Here is a 17,054-nt window from a genome sequence, read left to right as displayed (position 1 = left end):
TTTTTTTTTTTTTTTTTTTTTTTTTTTTTTTTTGTTAAGGAGGAGTTTGTAATCTGATTTGTATCAATCTACACGAAAAATATATTTGCATCTCTTACAGCTAATCCCATATCAGAGAATTAGTACGAATAAACGTACATATGACAATTACTGTAAACAAATTTCGTAACAGAGGACCTGAGATTGACAACGGAGAAATCAATTTCGACCTTTGCCGTGGGCCGTGTGTGTAAAATTAACGTAACACGTTGACCTCTATTGCCTTGTGTTCATTCCTTCTTTGAGACAACTTTGGTCTCAGATCCAAACACGAGCTGACCATATAAACCAGCTATAATATTCGAAAGCTTCCATATTATAAAATTTTCGTTAAGCTTCCATATAATCTATATTAACAATTTAACATTATTGATTAGAAGGAGAAAAATAAAAGAAGAAGAACTGAAGAAAGAGTAATAAGTTTCGTGTAAAGAAGAAGTTGGAGATTTCTTTCATTCAGTTTTTGGAAGCAAGCTCGCGAAGAAGCAACCAACAAGACATGCAAGGCACACAACAGTAAAAGACAAGGCGCGTGAGCATCCCGATTACGCCACGTGTCTCATTGGATAGATAGAGAGCCCAAAATGTTGGAACACGTCACATGGGTTTTTTCCACCTTACATATCCATTCTTGCTAAGCATCTGACGTGGCAGTCTTGTCCCCACGTGGACATTCTACGAAACTTTTCATCTACAACTTTTTATTTATAATTTTTTTTTTAAAATTGAACTTTATAACTTGAAAATATTTTCTGTCATTGATAGTAAATAATTAAACTGCTAAAAGTGAATAAATAAAATATATTCTGCAAATAAAATTTAAGATTACACATATATTATATAGTTTCTTTCAATAAAAGTATTTGTAGTAAATATTTTGTCATTTGTTGTAAAATAATTTATTAGTAGCACTTCAATAAAATAAAATAAAAACGAATAGCTTGGAAACTCTTTAATCAAGCCCGCAAAGTCTTCTGAATGTGCTTAATATTAATATTGAATTCTAATTTATGAAATTTTTTTAAGAGTTCAACAAAATCATTAAAAATAAATAAGTGAAATATTATTAAAGATTGCTAGAAAGTTTTGTTGATTAGTTTTCTAAAATCTTGTAAAGTCATCCAAACAATTCCTGTAGTTTTATGATAATTTCTATGATTTTATTTTGTAAAGAAAATATATAAAATCATGAACCAATAACATAATAATTGAACTCATTAAGAATCCTAGATTCTTTTGTTTTAATTGAATAATACAAAATCTTTAATGACTTTATAAAAGTCTGAATCAAATAATCTATATTTGTTAAGATTTTAAATAACTTTTTACAAATCACAAACTAATAACATTAAAAATTAACAGAGTTTAACAAAATCTTGATATAATAACAATAGATTCTACATAACATTTAAAATCTTTAAAACTCTATTCAAATCTTAATAACATTTAAAATCTTTAAAACTCTATTCAAATCTTAAACTAATAATCTCCACTAAACTTTAACAGAGTTTAACAAAATCTTGATTTAATAACAATAGATTTTACATAACATTTAAAATCTTTAAATTCTATTCAAATCTCAAACCAATAACCCCACTTACAACTTTTTATTTATAAATATTTTTTAAAATTGAACTTTATAACTTGAAAATATTTTCTGCCATTGATGATAAATAATTTAACTACTAAAAGTGAATAAATAAAATACATTATGCAAATAAAAGTTAAGATTACACGTATATTATATAGTTTCTTTCAATAAAAATATTTGCATTAAGTATTTTGTCATTTGTTGTAAAATATTTATTTATCAATAAATAAATTTATTAGTAGCACTTCAATAAAATAAAATAAAAACGAATAACTTTGAAACTCCTTAATCAAGTCGGCAAAATCTTTCTGAACGTACCTCAGAAGACTAAACCTATTTTTCTCAATAGGTCCCACATTGGGCAACACGTATGTATGTTCCACCTAAAACGACACCGCTCCCACATTCCCACAAGGATTTTCATTTTTTTTTGAATAATTTCTCTAAACTCTTTTTCTTCTGATTTGAGCGACAGAGTTTTTCTTTTCTGCAAAGAAAAAAAAAAACAAAACAAAAACAAATATCAAGGAAGGAGAAAGCAAAAGATTTAAAAAAAAAAAAAAAAAAAAAGTCTTCTTTTTGCTACTATATAATTATGAAAAAATAGAAAAAACGAAAATATAGCATAGAAAGATCTCTCACACAAGTTTCTTCTTCGGCGATCTGTTCGGCTGATAAACCAATTTGTTTATTTGCTTTTCTTCTTCACCTTTCTAAAAATTTCTCAATTCTAAATCTTTCTGTGGGTTATAATTCATCACATTCCAAAGAAAATTCTAAGATCGTGAATTAGTTTAAACTTGTGAATAAGACACGCAAAAAGGAACAACTTTTTTTGTTTTAATTAAACCAAAAAAAAGAGACACAATGGACAGTTTGTGTTTGAACAGCGGCTTACACGGCGTTATTCCAGCGATCACGGCGGTTGGAAACGGAGTAAGCGGTGGAGTTGTTGAAGTCCGAGCTACCGCAACGGTACCATCTCAAAAGAAAGGACCTTTTGGTTTCTCATTCAAGTACCCATTGACGCCCTTCTGGTCACGCGGCGGTGGTGGAGGAATTGCTTCGAGGAGGCGAAGCGGGTTGTGTTTGGACGACGCCGTTTTGGTTGATTCTGGCGATTCGAGGAAGCCTATCGCTGAGGAGAGGGCTGTGGCGGTGGTGGATCATGTCAGGGAGACCGAGAGACGAAATGGCAGCTGGGTTTTGAAGATCTTGGATGTACAATCTATGTGGAGAGATAATAGAGAGGATGATGACGACGAAGAAGATGAAGCTGAAGACGAAGACGAGGAGGTTGTTGATTCAGACGACGCCGTATTATCTGAAGATGATGGTGTATGCGATGTATGTTCGGTTTTGGAAGATGATGATGGTAACGAAGCAAACAAGTTTCAGCTTGATAGAGAATCCTTCTCCAAATTGCTTAGGAGGGTTACGTTACCCGAATCAAAACTCTATGCCCAGATGTCTTATTTAGGGAACTTGGCTTATTCTATTTCTAAAATCAAGGTATCGTTTTTATATACTTCTCACAACAAAAAAAGGATTAGAATTTACAAGAGACAATGTTGCATTCTGAGTTTGGTTAATTTGTGGCATTTTCTTCGCAGAATGCGAATCTTTCGAAATATTACGGCCTGAGATTTGTAACTTCATCAGCTGAGAAAACAGAATCCGCGTTAAAACTTGTGGGGAATGGTGAAGTTTCATGTGAGACTAAGCCAAATGAGGAGGTAGAAGAAGAAGTAGTTGAAGAAGAAGAAGTAGTTGAAGAAGAAGAAGAGAAGGACAAAGGTCGCAAGATTAGTCCTTCTGCTGCTTATGAGATTGTTGCATCAGCTGCTTCTTACCTTCACTCTCGTACCAACAACATACTCCCTTTCAGTTCTTCATCTAAAGCTGAGAATTCGGACAACCCCAATGAGAAGTTGGCAAATATGGAGTCATCATCAGAGGTTGCTTATTCTGTTACTTCTGTTGTTGCTGCTGAGGAAGAGGTGAAGCAAGCTGTTGCAGACGATTTGAAATCAACTATTTCGTCTCCTTGTGACTGGTTTATATGTGATGATGATCAGAGTCACACTAGATTTGTTGTGATTCAGGTAAGAAGAATAAGGAAAGCTTCATAACCGCTGGTTCATTTTTTGAGATTTCTTTCTCTTAATGTGTTGATGAGAATTATGAAATTGATTGTAGGGATCTGAATCTCTAGCTTCTTGGCAAGCAAACTTACTCTTTGAGCCTATTGAATTCGAGGTAATTTTACTTCCTCAACACTCCCAACAATCTTGGAAACAAAAATGTTGGATTGAGAACTTAAGGACCTGTTTTTTTTTATCTATTAGGGACTTGGTGCGATTGTTCACAGAGGAATATACGAAGCTGCAAAAGGAATGTATGAACAAATGCTACCTGAAGTTAAAGCACATATTAAAACCCACGGGAGCAGTGCTAAATTCCGTTTCACCGGACATTCATTAGGCGGAAGCTTATCGCTGTTACTAAACCTCATGTTATTGGTTCGAGGTGAAGTACCTGCTTCTTCTTTACTCCCGGTTATAACATTTGGTGCGCCGTTTGTACTATGTGGAGGTGACCATCTTCTTAAAAAACTCGGATTGCCTAAAAGCCATGTTCAAGCTATTGTAATGCACCGTGATATTGTCCCGAGAGCTTTTTCTTGTAACTATCCGTACCATGTCGCCGAGCTTCTCAAAGCTGTTAATGGAAACTTCCGTAGCCATCCTTGTCTTAACAAACAGGTACGACAGCAATCATAGATTAATGTAGCTAGCTATGTGGCAGAAATCTTATAGTTGAAAGGACATTTTGTTTTACAGAGTATGTTGTATTCTCCGATGGGAGAGCTTCTGATTCTTCAACCGGATGAGACATTCTCTCCAGGACACGAACTTCTTCCTCCTGGAAACGGTTTATATCTTCTAACTGGTGATTATGAATCGCCTGATAATGAAGACACTGAGGAGAAGCAACGGTTGGTAGCTGCGCAGACAGTTTTCTTGAACACGCCGCATCCTCTTGACATTCTCAGCGACAGATCAGCTTATGGTTCCAGCGGAACAATCCAAAGAGACCACGATATGAACTCGTATCTGAAATCGGTTAGGAGTGTGATAAGGAAAGAAGTGAACCAGATAAGGAGGGAGAAGAGGGAGCATCGCCGGAGTCTGTGGTGGCCGATTCTGGTGGCTAGAGAAAGCGGGAGCTCAGGGATTGCGATCAGTAACGGACAAGTCAACAGTCAGGATTTCTCAGGGATGATGAAGACAGGAAGAAAGTCGTTGCAGAGATTTAGCCGCCTTGTGGCGTCTCAACACATGCCTTTGATCGTTGTTCTGTTGTTTCCGGTTAAGTTGTTGTGCCTTGGAGCTTTCAACGTCTTTAGTTTCCGTTGAAAAAGTTTGATTTGGCGGGTTTAAAAGGTCGTTTGCTTATACCGGTTCAGACCGAATTTTGGTTTGACCGGTTTAGATCATTCTTTATTCATACATAATATATATATATATATATATATCTTGTTTGTTTGTTTGTTGGGGCCATTGGAGGCTTTTTCCAGTTAGATACATTGGTTTCACGTTAAAAGGTTGTGGAAAAGGAACAAAAGGGACCAATATATATTTATATCTGTAATATAATTTAAAAAAAAAGTATGTGTGAAACAAGTGGGAAGTACCAAATCTGGTTACACTCTTTTAGTCAACAATTATATAATTCACATTCATACTTGAGATTTTGTTTTCTTTTTAACCACCGATGCTAATTAATTTTGTAATTTGAAGACTTGTTATCAATGCGACATCAATTATTTTCCTATTACGAAGATATTTGGTGTGGTAAAGCTGTCTAATCTTAGACATGATTTGTGGGAAAATTGAAGAAACAAAATTGTTTCTTTTTGACAGCAAATAAATGAATTATTTTAATTATGTTTTACGAAAAGAGAAAACTAGTTGGGAGAGTTGTCAAGAAAGTGGCCCAATGGAGGAGTTTGATGTTTATCCAATCGAACAAGACACGTTGCCACCAATCACACGCAGCGTAACTATACGACCATGAATACATTTTAGCTGGAGCCTCATAAGATTCATAACCCAACGCGCATGTTATAAAACGTGAAATCTATTTTTTTCTTTTGTCATCTGATATTATTGATACTTTTTTAAAGTTTACATTGAGAAATACATAAGCAGACGGAAAATAGAGATATCCCCATAGTCTAAAGTCTAAAAGAGAGAGTCTAAGCCGGTGGACAAAGGATAAATCCCCGAAAACAACTAATAACTAGAAGAAAAGTAACAAATCAAAATCGAAAGAGAACGAATCCAACAGCTAAGAACAGAGGTATATTAACAATAATAGCTAAAGAAAATACTATGTCTAAACCACCAAATCAACCTTATCTTCTGAAGTTTCTGCGAATAAACTGTATCAATGCTGTCCCCGGCCAAAACATCAATCAACAACTGCCTCCTCCTATCACAATGAGAGATGATCTCTCCAACCCAGTCTTCATAACCTAAAGTAAAGCTCAATTCAGAACTTCAATACACTTCCAGATCGTAAGAGCATCTTTTGTTAAGTTTTCCCATTCTCTTTTGATGGTAGCTTTTATACAATTTCCTCAAAGATCCGAATGGGAAAATGTAGCTGGTATCAATAGCTTAATTGTACGTTCTCTTCCTGATTCTTAATTAGTTTAGTTTAGTTGTGTAACATGCCTATTCATTGTGATCGGACAATGGTTGTTCTGATCTGGTGGTATGACCCTTATATTATATGCAACTGAATAAATGCTTTGATGTTTTTTTTTTATGCGAGGCTTTCTGCAACTGTTAGCTTCATTAACGTGGTTGTCTTTATTTGAATATATTGATGAATGATGATACAGTGTACCTTTTGTAATGTCGTCATATTTGAAAAAAAAAAAAAAAATAGATATCGAAGTATCGAACAAGATTCTTCCTTTACTTTTGCCAGTTTTCATACTGACTATTGAGTGTCTTCGATTAAAGTTTTTTCCTTATTGCACCTGAAAAAGATAGTTACGGTAGTTTTGACTTTTTTCTAACCACCAAATTAGGTGAAATCTAAATGTTGACTTTTTTACTTGGGTAGTTTCAACTTACGACCTCTTTTGTAATTTTTGCTAACAAAATCGAGGTCTTGAAGTAATGGTAATTTCGTTTTGAGAAAAAACGAGTTATGATTAATCAAGTCATATACGCTTTCGACGATGGCAAATTTTGTCTCGGTTTTGTCATAGTTAATGAGTCGGATACTCCGCTAGACATTCAATAATTTACTCGATACGCTCATAAAAACGAATTTAACAATTTTAATGTCACTCTCACTAAAATATGATCAAAATCTCACAGAGAGAAAAAGTTTATTGTTATTGTCCAGCGTCAAAAGTAAACTTAACTCTTTTACGTTAGGAAGAAAAAAAAAAAAGAGAGAGACAAATCTCTAAAATCCTATGACATATACCTAAACCGAAATTGGTTGTCTTAAACCGGCACGGACAATCAAACTCCCAACCGCCGCCATATCTCTACAAAACACTCCTTTAACCACGTTTAAGTTGTTGCTACGCTTCCTCCCAACCTCCATTGCCGCTGCTTTGTTATCATCATCTGTAGACGTTTCAACCGGTTGATTTTTTATTGCAATCTCTTCGACCGCCACCGCTTCTACCATCGAAATGTCACTCATTACGGCGTGGAATCCCTTCTGGATCAATCTGTAGAGTAACAAAGTTGACATTCTAGCTCGGTTCTTAACCGAAGCTAATTCTTCCTCATCGGTTAAATCAAACCTGTCTATGAAGGCTACTGTTCTCTCCGGTTTATGTCTTAGGTTCATCAACAAATACGCCCGGTTCAGCTCAGATTTCGAGCACCCACGTTTGATTCCCATCAAAAAGTAATAATCCACATTACCGATTTCTCCGTTTGTAATTATTTTCTCCTTCATTTGTTTGATTTTAGAGGTCAATTCACATAATTTCCCCGGGATTTCTCTGTACCGGAAATTGTGCCGTCTCCAAACCGGGCCGGTTGTTGACCGGTCGCGTAAATTTGAATTGTAGAGAAGTTTCAGATGTTCAAGATCGTGAAGCGAGTCGGAGAAACAGCGTACTGATCGGAACAAATCGGCTCTGGTTTCTAAGGCTTCGAGGCACGACGGATTTAAGGCTAGTGTTATATTGCAATCGGCAATGGAATCTGCGATTCGGTCGGCGAATTTATAGGCTGAGGAACGACGGATTAAGCAATCGGCGATGAAGCTCTGCGGCGCGCCGCGACGGCTGTCAACGATCTTAGAATAATGGCGGATGGATTCAGGGTAGAGACCGGCGTCGAACGCAGCGAGAGCCGCCGTGCGACGACGGAGGAGGAGTTTGGTTTGGGAGAGCTTTTGCGATACGATATCGGATTCTGTAATTGGTTGCGGCTGAGATCCGATGGTGAAAAGGACGAAGCTATCGTCGGACCAGCTGATGCTTTCTCGGCGGAGCTCCGCCGTGGCAAGGCGTTTACCGTTTTGGAGTAGGATCATCGCGTCTTCCATTAGACCTAGGTGGTAACAAGCTTGGCCCAAAACCACGTATCTGCCAACAGAGAAGAGAAGATCCGATTCAGTCCGGGTCCGGTTAAATCATATCTGGGTCAGAATAATAGGAAAAAAACGTGAAATACCTCCATTGCCCTTGTTCGTCGGGATTATTACTTAACCCTGCCATGACTTTCTTCTTCAAGTAGTAATAAGAGAAACACTTAAACGACGACGAGTCATGATGACTCGGAAGTAGAAGCCTGAGAGAAGAGAGCTCCGATGAATCGACGACGACGCTGCTGCTAGAATCTTCGCCATCGATTCTAAGACTGGGGATGTAATCGTGAAGCAAATCAGCGACGTCTTTGAAACGACGAAGGTAAAGAAGCGATCTAGCTTTGAGTTCCAGAGCGAGTTCGTGGCGAGGAGAGAGAGAAAACGTTGAGTTTAAGAGGCTTAGAGCTGATAGGATGTCGTTTGGATCCTGGCTCGTTAATAAGCTCTTCGCTTCCTTCATGTACTTGTCCACTTTCTGAAAAAAAAAAAACATTTAGAAACAGATACAGTTTCGCGTACACAATGAAGATAGATACATATTTTGAGAAAAAAAAATAAAAAAACATAAAGAGTATATTACCTTTCTGTTACGCATCCACCAAGGATGAATCGCCATTATAGCAGTTTCGTGGTTCTCGAGTTCGTCAGAAAAAGAAAAAAAAAGGTAATGAGAAGACGAAATCTCTGTTTTTCGTGAATTAAAAAGTGAGAGATACAGGTGGAAACTGTAAAGACGAGAGTGAGAGAGTTGAAAATCATGTGAAGTCAAGTAGTCTTAAATACGAGAGAACAGTGGAAAATGAAAAAGAAAGCTGGTATGACCTATTTACCCCCTAAAAGGTTCATACCTCAATCTGACTTCTGTGGAATGTGGACAATGTATTGACCATTAGAGTGTTTGCAAAAATCAACTTACGTCTGGAAGAAACGAAGAAGGATTTTGACAAATCTGACACTCTGACAGTATCGTAACGTTATTATGTAAAGGAGAAATTATAAAACGAAAGTCTTGTGTCTCGAAAGCCAAAAGACTTACGTTTTCTACTATTTTTTCTCTTTATTGCCACGTCGTAGAGTAGCTAGCGTTGCTTGTTTTTTGTTTGATTGTTTTGTTAAAAACTCTTTAAACTAATGCACTTTGCTTTTGGATTTACCAAATGTCTCTCAATGAATGCACATGTGTATGTTGACAAAAACACAAGCCACATGTGTATTTTTATTCATATGTTTTAGTTTTCTTTCATCATACTCCAAGAAGATTAATTGGCTATCTTTAGACTTAAGTAGCAAAAGGTATCTTCATACTTGTGTAGTTGTGTATTTTACAGAATCTGCGCTACATAGATCTCAGTATTCATTTTTTTTTGTTTTGTTTTAGAAGAAGAAACATAATTCTTAGTTGATTATTTATGTGTACAAACATACATTACATAGCATGCATGCACATTATGTGTTCAAATAGAGTAATCAGTAAAAAGTTATATAGGGACATATAGATAGCAAAATTAGAGAATATATTATTTTCACCAAGTTCCACATATTACATTTGTTTTCACTATGTTACACATATTCCATAAACTAGTTGTTTTTGTGCTTTAAATTTTCAATGTGCGAAAAATTAAGTAACTCTCCCACTAAATTAGAAAAACAATCTTTATTTTTAAAAATATCAGCAGCCATACAATTCAATTTCAAATACATTTTTTGAATCATAAGCACCAGATTTCTTATATTCTTTTACCTCACAGACTACCCCCCTCACATCTATCGACGTGTTACAACAATCCAATTTGTTTCTTTAGAAACATACATGCAGATCTCTTAAAAATACTATTTTGGTAACAACAATAAAAGAGAAGAAAAAAAAACAGAGTCAAGACTTGATGACTCCAAGAGTAGAAGCTTGAAGCGACACCGTATGCCTCTCATCTCCAATATGAATCCCATGATCACCGATCGGAATCCTTCGGTTCCCGGCTCGGTCCACAACACTTAAATACTTACACACGTGTATATTCACTTGCACACGCTTCTTCTCCCCAACCGCCACGTGCACCCTCTCGAAAGCAACCAGCTGTTTCTTCGGAGCCCACTCTCCACCTGGCGGAGCCGAGAACACAAGCATGGTGTGCGTCCCATCTCTCGACCCAACGTTTGTAACATCCACGTGGACTCCGAGAGAGAGACGGTCGCACCTAGCGTGCGTGACACGGACTGACTTCCCTGAAACGGTGCTGTTTCTACCGCGAACAGCTATAGCAATCACTTTAGGCGCGTCCGCTATGCTGTGAGTAAAGCGCGTGTAACTCAAACCGTGTCCGAACGGGTAAACAACCGGGCCGTCGTAAAACCGATAAGTCCGACCCGGAATCCGCTTTGAGTGGACCGGTCGCATCGACATCTCCGTCATCGGTAAATTCGTTAAATAATCTTGCGGGTACCACGTCATCGGAAGCTTCCCTCCGGGATTAGCACTGCCGAATAAAATATCGGCGATTGCGGTTCCTCCTTCCTGACCCGGATACCCGGCCCAAACAATAGCTGAAATCCTCCGATCCTTTTCTGCGAAAGTTATATCGATAGGCCCACCAGACATCAATACTAGTGTAACTGGGCCTTTCGAGGCTTTTGCAACTCTAGAGATAAGCTCTCGTTGTTTCCCGGGCAAAAGCAAACTGTTTCTGTCCTTAAACTCAGCTTCAATAGACTGATCCAAACCCATCACAAGAACCGTCGCATCAGCTCCACGAGCTGCTTCATCTGCGGCATTGAACAATCTATCGTCCATGCAATGTACATCCGCACAACCTTTTTGGTGAATCGTCCTTGCATAACCGGTTATTCCTTGAACCGGACTGGTATATCCACAAGCAATCCCTGCGTAATTACCAATCATTGTGACAGTAGCGTCGGAATTAGGTCCGATTACGGCGACGGTTCGGTGGCGGTGCTGCGAGAGAGGTAGAGACGAGCCGCGATTCTTGAGTAGGACGATACCTTGATGAGCTGCTTCAAGAGCTAGTCCCTTGTGAACCGGTGTACACACGTGTGCTGGTCCAAGGTGCCCGTATGGTTGACCCATAATATCGCCGTCGAACATGCCTAGTCTCATTTGGACTGTTAGGGTGTTGACTAAAGCATTGTCGACGTCTGACTCACGCAACAAGTTTTTCTTCACCGCATCGATTGTATGGGCTCCTAGAAACGGTCCACAATCCAAATCTAAGCCTACAAATATACACAAGATTAGTTAATTAAGATATTCACTTTTGTTGTTTGTTAAATAATTTTGCAATTAACACTATGTTTATCTAAATATTTATCTAAAAATGTAACAGTAGTCATATATACTTAAATGCAACAATTAAAAAATACCAGCTTTGATGGATTTAGCGGCAGCTTCTTCAGGAGTACCAGTGTAATGTTGTGTGTCGTATAGAACACCAACAGAGTCACAATCTGACACGATGTATCTGTAGCAAACAATAATTGAAATAAATTGGTCAAACGATCTTCTAAGGAAAGTTTGACCATTAGTAGGAAAGTTTTTAGCTGACGTGGCGTGATCTTACCCGTTAAGACCCCATTGGTTGCGTATGGTCTTTTTTAGCAGATTAGGATCAGCACATGTGGGAACTCCGTTTACTTGATTGTAAGAACACATAATGCTCGCAACGTTACCTTCTTTCACACACATACGGAACGGTACGTCGAACGTGTCCTCTATGTCTTGCTTACTTACCTATCGAAAACCCAAACAGGTGAGAACAAATAAATAAATTGAAGCGAGACAAAATGGAAAAAACNTACCCGGCCCAAACAATAGCTGAAATCCTCCGATCCTTTTCTGCGAAAGTTATATCGATAGGCCCACCAGACATCAATACTAGTGTAACTGGGCCTTTCGAGGCTTTTGCAACTCTAGAGATAAGCTCTCGTTGTTTCCCGGGCAAAAGCAAACTGTTTCTGTCCTTAAACTCAGCTTCAATAGACTGATCCAAACCCATCACAAGAACCGTCGCATCAGCTCCACGAGCTGCTTCATCTGCGGCATTGAACAATCTATCGTCCATGCAATGTACATCCGCACAACCTTTTTGGTGAATCGTCCTTGCATAACCGGTTATTCCTTGAACCGGACTGGTATATCCACAAGCAATCCCTGCGTAATTACCAATCATTGTGACAGTAGCGTCGGAATTAGGTCCGATTACGGCGACGGTTCGGTGGCGGTGCTGCGAGAGAGGTAGAGACGAGCCGCGATTCTTGAGTAGGACGATACCTTGATGAGCTGCTTCAAGAGCTAGTCCCTTGTGAACCGGTGTACACACGTGTGCTGGTCCAAGGTGCCCGTATGGTTGACCCATAATATCGCCGTCGAACATGCCTAGTCTCATTTGGACTGTTAGGGTGTTGACTAAAGCATTGTCGACGTCTGACTCACGCAACAAGTTTTTCTTCACCGCATCGATTGTATGGGCTCCTAGAAACGGTCCACAATCCAAATCTAAGCCTACAAATATACACAAGATTAGTTAATTAAGATATTCACTTTTGTTGTTTGTTAAATAATTTTGCAATTAACACTATGTTTATCTAAATATTTATCTAAAAATGTAACAGTAGTCATATATACTTAAATGCAACAATTAAAAAATACCAGCTTTGATGGATTTAGCGGCAGCTTCTTCAGGAGTACCAGTGTAATGTTGTGTGTCGTATAGAACACCAACAGAGTCACAATCTGACACGATGTATCTGTAGCAAACAATAATTGAAATAAATTGGTCAAACGATCTTCTAAGGAAAGTTTGACCATTAGTAGGAAAGTTTTTAGCTGACGTGGCGTGATCTTACCCGTTAAGACCCCATTGGTTGCGTATGGTCTTTTTTAGCAGATTAGGATCAGCACATGTGGGAACTCCGTTTACTTGATTGTAAGAACACATAATGCTCGCAACGTTACCTTCTTTCACACACATACGGAACGGTACGTCGAACGTGTCCTCTATGTCTTGCTTACTTACCTATCGAAAACCCAAACAGGTGAGAACAAATAAATAAATTGAAGCGAGACAAAATGGAAAAAACAAAAAAAAAACTAACCTTAGCGTTGAAATGGAATCTATCGACGCCGTTCCAGTTATCAAGATCGTAAGCGGTGAAATGTTTGCAACAAGCAGCGACTTTTAACCGGCTACGGTCGTTACCCTGTAAACCTCTGACGTAGCTCGCAGCGTATTTACCGGCAACGACTGGATCTTCACCGGGAGTTTCCTGTCCACGTCCCCAACGTGGATCCCGCAATATGTTAACGTTTGGGCTCCAATAAGTAAGCCCACCAACACCACCGTTATACATGGCCCTGGCCTCATTCGACACAACCTGCGCATCATCATCATCATCCCACAGGGGGCGTAATTTAGAGTCGTCCGCGTATTTATTAATAATGATAAAATGCGCTCTGACTCATGTTGCAAGTTGATGAGAACACTCTATGCAACTTGATGCCTCGTTTTTAGCGAAAAAACCGGACGATAATTTCATTTTTCTTGATTAGAAATAATGTGTTACTATTTTTGTTTCTATATAGTATCCTAGTGATTAATTAGAATCAGATGCATAAAAACAACAAAACCAAAAGAAGAAAAATACCTCAACGCAAGTTACTTTAAATAATCTTAATTTTTTTTTATTTTATTGTTAAAGCAACTTTAAATAGCGGTAGGATAATAATAATAATAATAATAATAATAATAATAATAATAATAATAATAATAATAATAATAATAATAATAATAAGAGATTCGTGCGTACGTTATTTTTGCATGAAGTACCGGACAAATGAGAACACGAGAAAATGTCAAAAATATCACTATACACAAGATACAGTTTACCAAATAACCAAAATTTTAGTAATATTTAGGTCCACCGAAAATACTTCACATATAAATCGCACCATATATAAATAATTGAATACATCCAGCTATTCTAATATGAACCGTATATAACATTATTACTTACGTCATTTTAGTAGTTAGATCGAGAAAAATAAAAGGTTAAAATTTGGGTGTTTTTAATTTAATGGATAAAACTTAAGAGAGAGAGGGAGGGGGGAAAAAAAGCTGACCCGTCCGATAGATTCCCACAAGGAGGCATTGAAAGAAGCAACGGTGGTGATGACTTGAGGGAAACTGGTGGCTGCTGGGTATACCCCACCGAACTTAGTACCGGGACCTACATTTGAAACGCCGTGTAAAGCCTCCGACCACCACTCGTAACCTTTGATTCCTAGCCGTGGAATCGCCGCCGCAGTGTTCCCTAGCAAGCTCACTTTCTCGGCCAGCGTCAGCCGTCCGATCAAATCTTTTACTCTCTCCTGTATCGCAACTGATAGCTGGCAGAACCTCAGTGTAGCTGTTGCTGCGTCTTTCGTATCGCAAGCAAACGTTTCGCGGCTGTGGACGCAAACGCTGCTGCTGCATATCAAGAACATGAGAACTGCAGCGGCCAAGAACGCCATTTTGTGGATAATCATTTCTCCTCTTCCCGAATAGTTTTGAGAGGAAAATGAAAATGTGATGAAAAGGATTTGTGAGAGTGAAGCTTGTGTGTTCCGTTTATATATAGAGAGGCAATGATAAATAGTATGATAATGATAATGAGTAGCTCTTTCTTCGTGATTTTTTTTACGCTACCAAGGAAAAATCATTATTATAAATTATAAATAAAATACTTATGATTTCGAAACCAAACATATCTAGATCTAAAGAAAAGGTTTCATATTATATTTATTTATTTTTAAAAATAGAATTTTACATTTAATTATGGGGGGGGGGGGGGAAGACAAGTTGAGAGATATGTTTGATGAGTGAATAACCTGCCATTTTGGATATGTAATGGTTAGAAAGTGTTGGAAGACAGTTGTCATAGTGTGGGTCCCGATTCCTTTCAGATTTTTTTTTAATTTTGTGTGCAGTTAAATTGATTTGATTCTCAATTCAGATTTTATTACTGTAATCATAGTATTAATTGTAATTAACATAACTTCGTATTTAAATGTTGGTTTTTCTCGTAACAAAAGAAAAAAAATGTTGATTTATATCTGAAGCAATCTTTTTTTTTTGTTTTGTGCAATGACTCCCACTTGCAGGTAAACGAATTAACTTGGCTTGTACGAGATGTCACCATTCTAAATTCCCTAACGATCTTTTTATTTTCTTCACTTTTTTTTTTTTTGCCCTTTTACATGTGGCCGGTGAAATGGAATTCCACGAATTATTTCTTACATAGATATAGATATCCGAATATTTTATATGCGAGTAATACTTTGTACTATATCGTATTGTTTGGGCAGAGTAAAGGGATGTGGAACAAATTTTGTGGGTAGTCATTTTATATAGAATGTAGATCGAATCTTTTTCTGGTTGAGTATTAATGTTTTAGTCAATAGTATATGTTTAGTTACTCGAGTAAGCATTAATAAGTAAATTTGGTTTTAACCGTAGTTTAATTTGGATTTACCTTATAGCTAGGTGTGTTAATCCATTTTATATGGTATGTATCAGTAGTATTACCATGTTATATATATTATGGTAGTGAACTAGTGATTAGTAAAAAAAATAGATAATGTACCGTCATGGGATGGGAAAGTATATTTTAAATGATAGAAATATGTTAAAAGACGACCAAAATTTTTAAAAACGAAACCGTGGAAATCGATAGGCAGGGTAAAAACCGTGAGAATAGGAAAAGATAATTTAAAAAAAATAAATTCGAGCGACTAAGAAAGAGGTCACGAAGAAGAATGCAAAGTAATAAATTGTGGAATATGAGTATGGGCATGCGTGTCTGGAACAGACATCAACTTGTGCTCTTGTTACTTTAGTGTTTCAAATCTCACACCCCATTGGTTCATATCTTCGGTGTTCATTATGAAACTTATTATACTAAAGTAATAAACCCATTGGTTATTTCGAGAGCCTTGGGAAACACCTAATCAGCAGTAAGACTTCGAAGACATTTTTCTTATTACTTGTAAAATTAAGAACAAAATCCCCCGTACTATAACTTAATTAGCACTATATATAATTTATAGGTTTTTAGGGGAAAGAAAAAATGGAAGGAAAAGCATCATTGATCATAAGAAGATGTGAAAGTAGTCACTAAATGGAATATTAAGGGTACGAAAAGACGAGTCCCGACCAATGTCATGCACAAAGTAGTAAACTTTAATTCTAACCCATCTGTTTTCAGTGTCCCACCAAAAACCATATAGTCTCTTGTTTCTCTGTACTAGCTCTGATCTCTAGAGCTATATCAAAGAATCGTAATCCCGAATAATTATGTTAAGATGTGACTCGTGTTGGTCTTGCTACCACCAAACCTCACAACCCATCTAATCAAATCCCTATCACCTTTGCTTTATAATGAAATCAACATCAAAGAGCTTTCAAGAACTCAAAGTAGCGAGATCAAGAGAGAAATGAGAATTGCAATGATTCATGAGAAAGTGACTGTTCATGAAGTTGAGACAAGAGACGCTTACAGAGTTGCTTACGTGATCCATTTCTTGTTGGGTGCTGGTAGTTTAATACCATGGAACGCTTTGATCACAGCCGTTGATTACTTTGGCTACTTGTATCCTGACAAGCATGTAGAGAAGACTTTCACCGTGGCATACATGAGTTGCTCGGTCCTTGTTCTGGTTTTGATGATGACTTGGAACACAAGGTTGAGCTTTAGAGTGAGGATGAACTTGGGGTTTTTCATGTTCATCATCTCCATG

At 37.4% G+C, this 17,054-nt stretch overlaps 4 protein-coding genes across 5 annotated transcripts in view; 2 read left to right on the top strand and 2 right to left on the bottom strand.

Annotated features, from left to right (window-relative positions):
• LOC104759980 lies at positions 2,234–5,168 on the top strand. The gene is made up of 5 exons (XM_010482842.2): positions 2,234–3,142; positions 3,244–3,735; positions 3,830–3,889; positions 3,979–4,395; positions 4,474–5,168. The coding sequence occupies exons 1-5, from the start codon at positions 2,498–2,500 to the stop codon at positions 5,047–5,049; spliced, it is 2,190 nt and encodes a 729-aa protein (XP_010481144.1). The 5' UTR covers positions 2,234–2,497; the 3' UTR covers positions 5,050–5,168.
• Positions 7,013–9,220, bottom strand: LOC104759976. The gene is made up of 3 exons (XM_010482837.2): positions 8,847–9,220; positions 8,353–8,741; positions 7,013–8,264 (listed from the first exon to the last, which is right to left on the bottom strand). Exons 1-3 carry the CDS (start codon positions 8,880–8,882, stop codon positions 7,142–7,144), a joined length of 1,548 nt encoding a protein of 515 aa, XP_010481139.1. The 5' UTR covers positions 8,883–9,220; the 3' UTR covers positions 7,013–7,141.
• Positions 9,904–15,120, bottom strand: LOC104759969 (probable beta-D-xylosidase 2). 2 transcript variants are annotated; one of them, XM_019242785.1, is made up of 6 exons: positions 14,397–15,120; positions 13,373–13,651; positions 13,124–13,293; positions 12,927–13,024; positions 12,098–12,779; positions 9,904–10,812 (listed from the first exon to the last, which is right to left on the bottom strand). In XM_019242785.1, the coding sequence occupies exons 1-6, from the start codon at positions 14,802–14,804 to the stop codon at positions 10,140–10,142; spliced, it is 2,310 nt and encodes a 769-aa protein (XP_019098330.1). In that variant the 5' UTR covers positions 14,805–15,120; the 3' UTR covers positions 9,904–10,139. The 2 variants fall into 2 exon arrangements, with proteins under 2 accessions (XP_019098330.1, XP_010481135.1); XM_010482833.1 differs by lacking the exon at positions 12,098–12,779 and having other exon boundaries at positions 9,904–11,494.
• Positions 16,510–17,054, top strand: part of LOC104778529 (equilibrative nucleotide transporter 8-like) — a 3,110-nt gene continuing 2,565 nt past the window's right edge. Inside the window, exon 1 of the mRNA XM_010502985.1 lies at positions 16,510–17,048. Within this exon, the coding sequence (XP_010501287.1) occupies positions 16,752–17,048 (297 nt within the window). The 5' untranslated portion in view covers positions 16,510–16,751. The remainder of the gene's footprint in view (positions 17,049–17,054) is intronic.

This window comes from Camelina sativa, chromosome 3 (assembly GCF_000633955.1).
Source record: "Camelina sativa cultivar DH55 chromosome 3, Cs, whole genome shotgun sequence".
Lineage (NCBI taxonomy): Eukaryota > Viridiplantae > Streptophyta > Magnoliopsida > Brassicales > Brassicaceae > Camelina > Camelina sativa.
This window is presented reverse-complemented; position numbering and strand designations above follow the sequence as displayed.